Source organism: Gobio gobio, assembly GCF_949357685.1.
Source record: "Gobio gobio genome assembly, chromosome: 2".
In the NCBI taxonomy this organism is placed as follows: Eukaryota; Metazoa; Chordata; class Actinopteri; order Cypriniformes; family Gobionidae; genus Gobio; species Gobio gobio.
In genome coordinates this window covers 693,376-704,858 of record NC_137098.1, presented here as the reverse complement: position 1 = coordinate 704,858, position 11,483 = coordinate 693,376, and the positions used below count along the sequence as shown (strand labels likewise).

General features: G+C 40.9%; 1 protein-coding gene across 1 annotated transcript; it reads left to right on the top strand.

Annotated features, from left to right (window-relative positions):
• Positions 1 to 557: 557 nt before the first annotated feature.
• On the top strand, positions 558 to 7,592 carry LOC307139520 (transmembrane protein 236; the record flags this gene model as incomplete). The annotated part of the gene is made up of 4 exons (XM_079838515.1): positions 558 to 829; positions 2,538 to 2,610; positions 4,351 to 4,474; positions 6,811 to 7,592. The coding sequence occupies 4 exons, from the start codon at positions 558 to 560 to the stop codon at positions 7,590 to 7,592; spliced, it is 1,251 nt and encodes a 416-aa protein (XP_079694641.1).
• Between the last annotated feature and the right edge of the window lie 3,891 nt (positions 7,593 to 11,483).

The window sequence follows — 11,483 nt, the reverse complement described above, 5'->3', positions numbered from 1 at the left end:
CACACACACACACACACACACACACACACACACACACACACACACACACACACACACACACACACACACACACACACACACACACACACACACACTTACTGTAAGCAAAGCATGCACCCAAACAAATAAGCCAAGTACAGAAGAGATGCAAAACTAGTACACTCAGTAGTAGACTTGTCTTCATGATTTTCACTACTCATTATACACAGACTGGACTCCTCTCGTCCACCTTTTGGTCTCTTGCACACACGCTGCTTTATTCGCAGATGTTCATGCAATATTCCAGTTTTGCACAACTTTCGCACCTTTGCATGGAAGCTCAGCTATTGTAGTGTGTGCTCTGGTTAGTGTGTGTCCTGGTGTGTGTGTTAATGTGATGTGTCCTGACACACAATGGTGAGTGCAGAGTAAGCATTAGCCCCCCCACCGGCTTCTCTGCTGTGGATGGAATATGCCAGGGCTTTGGCACAATACACCCCTCCACCCCTCCAGTTTGGGGACTGCAGGCCTTTTTTCCTTTTCTTTTCTTTCCCCCCCCCTCGCATCCCTTCCGCAGCATGGGCTCAGGGAGCAAGATTAAGTTTGCTGTGTGTGAGGTGCTTCAGTTCGCCAGCTTCTGCGTTCCACTCTTCATCATAATGCAGCGTTTCGCCCTCATCGTAGCTCAAGTGAAGAGCCAGTCTCAGCCCTCTGGTGGGAACTCTACTGCGTACTGGCTGATCGTGGCTTCATCCGTGGCCTACGTAACATCAGTGGCCATGCTCATTTGGTTGCCTATGAAGTATATGGTGTTCATGAAGAAGGCGGCGCTGGTTGCACGGAAGAAGTGGTGAGAGGAAACATGGAAAAATTACTTATTAACTAAAATCACATTTTACAGACTTGGTACAATAATATTATTTGAAGTAACCATTGAGTTACGTAATCAGATTACTTTTCCAAGCAACTAGTAAAGTAACACATTACTTTTAAAATGTACAATAAAAGTTACTTTTCAAATAAGTAACGCGGGTTTGTTGTCCAATTTAATTACTGAAAGTGTTTAGAAAAATCGTAAGCATGTGTAAAAATGATTGCTATTGTAGTTCTAGACTAAATGTGAGCATGCACTAATCTCACTTCCACAAAATAGATTCAGTATTTTTCAAAACCAGTGAAATGCTAAATCAGAATACTACGCAAACCTTCAATAATTAAATGTTAAATACACTTTTATGCATTTAATCTCTCTTTAGTGACCAATGCAGCTGTCCTTCGATGATTCGGTCATAAGCAAAAATTACTTTTGATTTTTTTTGTTAAGTGTTAAACTTTTTTCTCCTGTCTCCTATTCTTCCGTTCTCCAGAATAGCAACACAGCTGAAAGGTTAGTTAGAGCGGCGCCCTCTACTGTTCAGGAGTGAATTTGCATTTCTTCCAGCCTGAGGCTTATTCATTTCAATTTTGTTGTGAAAGCCTTTAAATTTGCCCAAAAATTTAACTTTTTTTTGTTATAAAAAAACAAAACAAAAACAAGCCTAGCCCAAGAGAGCCAACGTAAAAGTAACATAACGCATTACTTAAAAAGTGACTAACCCAGCCAGCACAGTCATGTGGGGCCCATATGGGCGTCACCTGGGCTGTCTAACTGGGGCCCAGACAGTTTTGTCCTCAGTTTCCATGTAGGCCCCACATGGGCTAGCCCAGATGAACTGAACACTGCTCAGTGTGCATACTACAGGCTGTTAAATGTAACTGAATCAGTGTTGGAGTTAATGAGATAATTAAGTGATTAATAGAGTAATGACTGAATATTACTGAAGACTCCTGATGATAACAAGCAGAATCACTGAAGGACAGAGAAACACAACAGACTTCAGACACAACTTCACAAAAGCATTATCAGCTTCCCTTTTTACCTGTTAGATTGACTTTCTGTTATCTTAGTTTTTATTGATAATTCCCACTGAGCAAAGGCGTACGTTGAAAAGACGTCCACTGAGGAGCCAGAATGAAAGTTTTTATGACGTCTGTTTTTGACGTGTTCTGCATGTCCGATATAGACGTTCATGGAACCTCAAGGTTAAAAACTAGTAATGTGCTCATTGTGGACATATTTTCCATTTGTAATTGCAAAGCAACTCACAGACAGTGTGTGTTTGTCCAGAAATCATGAAAATAAAAGAAACTTAGCTCACACCTTTAGACACTTTAGAAAACTTATCATCTGTAATTCACACATCTTTGGATGGTGAGAGAATCGCGGGATTCAATCCAGGATCTTCTTGCTGTGAGGAGACAGTGTGTCCTGAGCACACTGAGCAGTGTTCAGTTCATCTGGGCTAGCCCATGTGGGGCCTACATGGAAACTGAGGACAAAACTGGCTGGGCCCCAGTTAGACAGCCCAGGTGACACCCATATGGGCCCCACATGACTGTGCTGGCTGGGTAAGTAACTCAATTAGTTACTTTTTAAAGGAGTAACACAACATTGTAACAAGCTACTTTTCAAAGTAACTTTTCCCAACACTGATAATAACGGTTTGTTCTGCTTTCAGGAGGCCTGTTGCATTAGCCTATGTGGTTCTCTCAACACTGCCCTGCTTTGCCTTCCTTATAGCCAGCTCTGAGGTAAATACCTTTTTGACTATTCACAGAAAACAAACTGAAATTATGCTGTCCTTCATTGTCTTGATATTCTATGCATTCTATGCAATGTCTTCAGATTTTTCCAAATGTTTATTTCTCTATTGGGAAATAATTTGAACAACAAAATTTATTTAAAAACAGATGCATTTGTTTTCTAAATGACAGATCCTAGTGAAAACATGTAGAGAAGTGGTCCCAGCACTGAGCCCTGAGGCACTCCAGGAGCTCTAGATGATAGCAGTGATGGAGAAACCATGTTTCTTAAGGACAGATCTAGTGATGACATGTAGATGGAGAAGAGAAGCGGTCCCAGCACTGAGCCCTGAGGCACTCCAGTAGCTCTAGATGATAGCAGTGATGGAGAAACCATGTTTCTGAAGGACAAATCTAGTGATGACATGTAGATGGGGAAGAGAAGTGGTCCCAGCACTGAGCCCTGAGGCACTCCAGTAGCTCTATATGATAGCAGTGATGGAGAAACCATGTTTCTGAAGGACAGATCTAGTGATGACATGTAGATGGAGAAGAGAAGCAGTCCCAGCACTGAGCCCTGAGGCACTCCAGGAGCTCTAGATGATAGCAGTGATGGAGAAACCATGTTTCTGAGGGACAGATCTAGTGATGACATGTAGATGGAGAAGAGAAGCGGTCCCAGCACTGAGCCCTGAGGCACTCCAGTAGCTCTAGATGATAGCAGTGATGGAGAAACCATGTTTCTGAAGGACAAATCTAGTGATGACATGTAGATGGGGAAGAGAATTGGTCCCAGCACTGAGCCCTGAGGCACTCCAGTAGCTCTAGATGATAGAAGTGATGGAAAAACCGTGTTTCTGAATGAAAGATCTAGTGATGACATGTAGATGGAGAAGAGAAGCGGTCCCAGCACTGAGCCCTGAGGCACTCCAGTAGCTCTAGATGATGGCAGTGATGGAGAAACCATGTTTCTGAAGGACAGATCTAGTGATGACATATAGATGGAGAAGAGAAGCGGTCCCAGCATGTTTCTGAATTAGAGTTAACAGTTTCATTGTACATCTAATGTGCAATGACAATAAAAGGCATTCTATCAGTTCAAAACTATTGTGGGGAAACAGCCTTGGCTTATCATTCACAATTCTGACATTCCCTATCCAGAGTTCCAAGGCCTGTGAAAACCAAACAAACAAACCTGGTGTGCAGAGGGAAGAACACACCCCCTTTTAAAAAGACAAATATTAAAATATTGCATGCAATGGGACTGCTATTGCTTTACTGTGTATATATAATAATGTTAACTCATATTCCACTCTTAATAGTTGCATTTATAAAACATTCTATATACCTTTCCACGCATTCCAATCACAGTCGAAAACAAAATCATCCTTTAATCAATTTGATCTTCTCCTTCATAAAGCACCTTGGACAGCGTAATGACAGGCCTTTAGAGCAAAGAAAGAAATATTAGAGACCAGGGATTAGATAAGTGAGTTAATAGGAATTAGTAATAAAATATGAATATACAAATTGGTTACATTAACAGGAAATCGTTTTTGATGTTTTGAGCTTGGCTTTCCGATGATGGAGTGCTGCTGTGTGTGTGTGTGTGTGTGTGTGTGTGTGTGTGTGTGTGTGTGTGTGTGTGTGTGTGTGTGTGTGTGTGTGTGTGTGGCGTTATGCTGGAGGCGGGGCTCTTTTTCAAGCACAAACGGTGGCCTTATTGTCTTTCTCTCTCTTCGTTTTTAGGTACAGATTAGGTATGATCTGAGGTTGGACACATTTGCTGAACTGCCAGTGTCATTGGTTATTCTCTCCCTGATCTGCATCGATATAGTGGAAAGAGTCCGATATTGCAGACTGACTGGTCGAGGTGAGTGTGAGGTCAAGGCGGGGGGTCAGGGGTCCTGGAGCCGTGGAGCTTTTGTACACCCCTGAAGTTTGAGTGCTCTGGTCTAGTCTATACCATAATATCAGTCCAGATGACAAAACGCTCTCGTTTGGCCTCAGAAGACTGGATGATGTATGAATGATGCAGCACAGGAGCCATGTGGGATGTCTCTATTTGTCTAGATGTGCTTCTTGGTTCTTGACACTGCTCACTATCTCTTGCAGAGTGTAGAAGTCACAGTAATGATTAGGGGTGGGAATTTTTCAATGCATATCTATACTGAAATATTTGAAGTGGTTCAAAAGCCACGGCTCACATAATTACTGGAAATCAGACCAAACTTTCCATATTTTGTCGAATAGTGACAAATTTATCCACAGATAATGCTTTTTTAACTCAAAAAGTTAGGTGCATAAGCTCAGGTCAATGAGACCTATGATCAATTACAAAAAGAAATACAAAACCTGTCCTAATGGAAAGAAAACACGTTGATAAAAAGATTGAATCCAATATTTGGTGATGATATAGGGTTTTCAACAGTGCTTAAGGGTTAAAGGAATAGTTCACTTCAACATTAAAGTTCTGTTATCATTTGCTTATCCTTATTTGATTCCAAACCCAAATGCTTTTTTCCATGAAACATGGAAGATCGTTTTCCACTCTGGTAATATTTGCATATAAATATCAATTGACCATGTGTTTTCTTCTTCACTGGCACAAACTAAAATGAAAAGACAGACGTGGTTTTACAAATGTCTTAAAATGCAGATATAGATCAGGAAAGGCCCTTGAACCCCCAGCAAACTCGTACGGTTCCGCTGCTATATTATATTATAGCATTGGCGAAACAGATTTGGCAAACGCTCCAGTGTGTGTTTGTGTTCTATTTACTACAGGCTTGTGCAGCGTTGAGCAGTGTAGCCAATCACAGACATCTCTGTTGATCTCTTGAATGCATTGGCCAATCAGAGGTGATTCATTCAAACACAGGAGTTTTTGAGTTCTAAATTATTGCGTATATAAATAAAACAAAAAGCAGTTTCTCTGAAACAAATGTAGACATTATTATATAATCAATTATACATTTTAAAGCATAAGTTAGTTTGATTGCATTACATTATAACGTGTTCAATATGGATATTTTTCTTACACAAACCCATTGATTCACTTCAGAAGGCCTTTATTAACACCGGAGCCGCGTGAATTAATTTTATAATGGAAGGACTTTTTTTTTGCTTCACTCCATTCACTGCCAGTATAAAGCTTGGAAGAGCATGACATTATTAAAGGGTTAGTTCAGCCAAAACTGTAAATTGTGTCATTAATGACTGAGCCTCATGTGGTTGGACACCCGTCAGACCTCCGTTCATCTTCAGACACAAATGAAGATATTTTAGTGTAAATCTGATGCTCTGAAAGGCCTCCATTGGCTCAACTTTACACTCTCAAGACCCTTAAAAGACACTAAAGACTAAAGTTACAAAGTCCATCTCACTACAGCGGCTCTACAATAACTTTATGAAGACGAGAATAGTTTCTGTGCGCAAAAAAACCCTAAATAACGACTTATATAGTGATGACGATTTCAAAACACGGCCTCATGAAGCTTCGAAGCGTTATGAATCAGTGAGTCGAATCATGATCCGGATCAGAGCGTTATGAATCAGTGAGTCGAATCATGATCCGGATCGTGTGTCAAACCGCCAAACTGCCAAAATCCGTTGACTTTGGCGATCCAAACCGCTGAATCGACTCACTGATTCATAACGCTCTGAACCGCTGAATCGACTCACTGATTCATAACGCTTCGAAGCTTCATGAGGCCGTGTTTTGAAATCGTCATCACTATATAAGTCGTTATTTAGGGTTTTTTTGCGCACAGAAACTATTCTCGTCTTCATAAAGTTATTGTAGAGCCGCTGTAGTGAGATGGACTTTGTAACTTTAGTCTTTAGTGTCTTTTAAGGGTCTTGAGAGTGTAAAGTTGAGCCAATGGAGGCCTTTCAGAGCATCAGATTTACACTAAAATATCTTCATTTGTGTCTGAAGATGAACGGAGGTCTGACGGGTGTCCAACCACATGAGGCTCAGTCATTAATGACACAATTTACATTTTTGGGTGAACTAACCCTTTAAGATAACTCTGATTGTGTTCGTCTGAGAGAAGAATGTCACACACACCGAGGATGAGTTGAGGGAGAGTAAATCATGGGGTCATTTTAATTTTTGAACTATCCCTTTAAGATCTGTACTTTCCATGTTGTAATGTGATGTGGTCAATCACGTGTTTCTCATTTCTTGTGTGTGTGTGAATACAGCTAACGAACTGGCGCGGGATGCTGACATTGCTACCTTGGTGACACACATTGGAAGAGTTACTCCTATTGTCACGGCGGGTCCATTTCCAGCAGCTCCGGCTGGCAGTGCGGCCGCAGAACACGCCACAGGGTCGGCCAATGGGATTGTGCGAGGATTATCCAGCACTAGTGCGGCTCAAGCCGGACCGGCCAATGGGACGGGCAATCTCTCAGGCGGCACAGCAGCTCCAGGACTGCCAAACAATGGAGCCGCTCCAGGCCATCTTCGCAACACGGCTGGGTTGCCTGCGAATGGGGACATGTCCAGAGGACCAGGCCACCACGGACATCAGGTCGGCATCAACGGAACTGATCCAAATTCTGGAATACCCTTCCAAAACATCGCCTCTCCGTATTCTGGACCTCTAAGCTTCCTATTTGCCAGCGACAGTCGAGCTGAAGTCTTTGCTGACAGTTTCCTGTTCTGGTTGGACACGGTGGAGATGGTTCGGGTAGCCGGCCACACGACTGTGTATTTTTCAGGCTGGGCATTTCCAGTTTACCTTTTCTGCTGCCTCTCTTCACTGCGATTGGTGCTGATGCCTCACAGTGCCCTCCTCTCGCCTCTGGGCGTGGTCTTTCAGGACCTCCCCTTCCTAGTCTTGAGGTTGGCATTGATTGGCCTGTTTGGTTTCGTAACACCAGTGCTGTATGTGATCAAGAACATGCTGGTCTGTCTGGCCTTCATTTACTTCAACTTCATGACGAAGCTCAGGATCTTCAACACTGAGAGGATGTTCTGATGGGTCCGCTTGGCTTGGGAAAATCGCAAATCAGATTATGAGGCACTAAGTAATGTTTGTTTGCGCTGGATATAACAGCAAATGTGAGTTTGGGGCGAGGTATTATTTTTGCAGTGGTGCAGAAATAAAAACTTTAACTATATATGAATGTTAAAAAGCCCTCAGGATATCATTTACATATCTTGAGAAATATTATAATGACACTAAAATATGAACATGGCATATTACAGTGGCTCCTATATTACATTACAATACACTGCATAACCCAGCAATCCAAAGACATATTTCAAAATAATATTTAAATTTTTTTGTGACACTATGGAAACATTTCTGGTTTCTTTGACTTCAGGTACTTTCATTCCCCAGGGTTTATTTATTTATTTATAAAACATTTTTCTTTTTGTTTTATGGAGATCACATGTCTTGGAATTTTTTTTTTATAATGCAATTATTATTTATTTTTGCTACTTTTCATATGCATTTTTTTGTATAAATATTGTTTGTACCAGACCCAGGCTTTTAATCTTCATCTATGAAAATGCTTCACATACATTTGAATTACATGTTTAAAAAAAGTTTAAAACATGACCCATTTCAATATTTGTGAAAAAATTATTTAAAAAATGGCACTTTATTTTTTACGACACTTACTGTTGTGGCATAATTTCCACTACATTGAACAATTTTGCTTCTAATAAAGTTTGTTTTCATAATGTTTGTGTACTGTTTGAGACAGTGATATAGTGAAGAAAACTACAAAAACACAACGTTAAAATGTTACCAGTGAACAGAAAATTCCAAAGAATTTTAAACATGTGATTTAGTCTTTAATTAGTGTGCATTTAGGATAAACTGTAAAATTTGCCGTAGCAAGACAAAGCAGACCAATTTACTGAATTTGCCAAAAATATTGAGCCGCTCCTCCACATCCCTGAGTTCAGGTGTTCAACCCCTTCATGGCCACAGGTGTGTAACTCCAGCTCTAGGCCTGCAGACACTTCTACACACATTAGTGAGAGAATGGGCCGCTCTCAGGAGCGTGCGTGTGTGTGTGTGTGTGTGTGTGTGTGTTTGCTTCTACACACATTAGTGAGAGAATGGGCCGCTCTCAGGAGCGTGTGTGTGTGTGTGTGTGTGTGTGTGTGTGTGTGTGTGTGTGTGTGTGTGTTTGCTTCTACACACATTAGTGAGAAAATGGGCCGCTCTCAGGAGCTCAGAGAACTCAACTCAATCTGTGGACACCTGTGCAATAAGTCCATTCGGGACATTTCCTCACTACTAAATATTCCACACTCAACTGTTAGTAGGATTATAACAAAGTGACACACAGACTGATATATTTCAAATGTTTAATTATTTTAATTTTGATGATTATAACTGACAACTAAGGAAAATCCGAAATTCAGTATCTCAGAAAATTAAAATATTGTGAAAAGGTTCAATATTGAAGACACTCTAATCAGCTGATGAACTCAAAACACCTGCAAATGCCTTTAAATGGTCTCTCAGTCTAGTTCTGTAGGCGACACAATCATGGGGAAGAAGCTGACCTGACAGCTGTCCAAAAGACGACCTTTGACCCCTGGCACAAGGAGAGCAAGACACAAAAGGTCAATGCAAAAGAGGCTGACTGTTCACAGAGCTCTGTGTCCAAGCACATTAATAGAGAGGCAAAGGGAAGGAAAAGATGTGGCAGAAAAAAGTGTACAAGCAATAGGGATAACCGCACCCTGGAGAGGATTGAGAAACAAAACCCATTCAAAAATTCACAAAGAGTGGACTGCAGCTGGAGTCAGTGCTTCAAGAACCACTACACACAGACGTATGCAAGACATGGGTTTCAGCTGTCGCACTCTTGACCAACAGACAGCGTCAGAAGCGTCTCGCCTGGGCTAAAGACAGACAGGACTGGAGCTGCTGAGTGCTCCAAAGTTATGTTCTCTGATGAAAGTTAATTTTGCATTTCCTTTGGAAATCAGGGTCCCAGAGTCTGGAGGAAGAGAGGAGAGACACACAATCCATGTTGCTTGAGGTCCAGTGTAAAGTTTCCACAGTCAGTGATGGTTTGGGGTGCCTTGTCATCTGCTGGTGTTGGTCCACTGTATTTTCTGAGGTCAGAGGTCAACACAGCCGTACACCAGGAAGTTTTAGAGCACTTCATGCTTCCTGCTGCTGACCAACTTTATGGAGATGCAGATTTCATTTTCCAACAGGACTGGGACCAGCACACAGTGCCAAAGCAACCAGAGCCTGGTTTAAGGACCATGGTATCCCTGTTTTTAATTGGCCAGCAAACTGGCCTGACCTTAACCCCATAGAAAATCTATGGGGTATTGTGAAGAGGAAGATGCGATATGCCAGACCCAACAATGCAGAAGAGCTGAAGGCCACTATCAGAGCAACCTGGGCTCATAACACCTGAGCAGAGCCACAGACTGATCTCCTCATGCCGCATCGCTGCAGTTATTCAGGAAAAACTAAGTATTGAGTGCTGGACATGCTCATACTTTCATGTTCATACTTTTCAGTTGGCCAAGATTTCTAAAAATCCTTTCTTTGTATTGGTCTTAAGTAATATTCTAATTTTCTGAGATACTGAAGTTGTCAGTTGTCAGTTATAATCATCAAAATTAAAAGCAATAAACATTTGAAATATATCAGTCTATGTGTAATGACTGAATATAATATACAAGTTTCACTTTTTGAATGGAATTAGTGAAATAAATCAACTTTTTGATGATATTCTAAGTACATGACCAGCACCTGTATATATGGGGATGATTAGGAGCCAAGGCAAGGCGAGTTTATTTATATAGCACATTTCATACACAATGGTAATTCAAAGTGCTTTACATAGAAAAAGGAATTAAAATATGCATAAGAAATAAGAATACCATGTATAAGAATTAAAAATAAAAACAAGGACAATTAAAACAGTCTGAGATGGAAAAGATGGAGCAGGTTTGCAATGTCTCCTGGTCCTTACAAGTCGGTGCCGGACGGGCTCCTGGACGTTACCATGCCCCGCAGGGCCTCCCCTTTCTTGAGTCCGCTTCTTTACACTGTCTGCTATCGTTTTACCTATGCCTTTAACACGTATCAACGCTATCAGCGACTTCTTATACCTTTAACAAAATGAAGCGAAGCACACTGCTCTCCTTTTCCAAACTCTTCCAGTCAGACAGCCCTGACCAAAAATAACATTCAACAGATGTATCAGAAATAGAAATATACAGTTGTAAAGAGAATTAAAAACAATAAAATGATGATATATAGATACTAAAAGTTATAAAAAGAATAAAAAGATGATATATGGATAAGATAAGCTGCAAAGGGTGGGCCGACTCAACAATTTAATTTTTTAATCCTCCAAAAGTGGCCATAGATTAAAGGGATAGTTCACCTAAAAAATTAAATGACAAATGATTTACTCTCCCTCAAGCCATCCTAGGTGTGTGTGACATTCTTCTTTCAGACGAACACAATCAGAGTTATATTAATAAATGTCTTGGCTCTTCCAAGCTTTATAATGGCAGTGACTGTTGGGAAATTTTTGAAGTCCTTAAAAGTGCCTCTGTCTGTCATATAACTGCTCCACACGGCTCCAGAGGGTTAATAAAGGCCTTCGGATGCGTTGTCATGGATGTCATGTTAGTGTATTTTTTCACCGTGTCTTTCATTTCCTTCTTTCTGGTCTTCACTTCTTCTTCTTTATTACTTTCGGTAGGAAACAGGATTTCCCCATGACATTTGAAAGCTTGTTTTCTCCAGAATTGCCATTGTGTCTCCATCCGACTGAATCAGCATTTTTCACATTTGAGAGAAAAATAACAAGTGATGTTCCATGTTTCTCTCAACCGTTGAACTTCAACATCAATTGCACAATTCTTT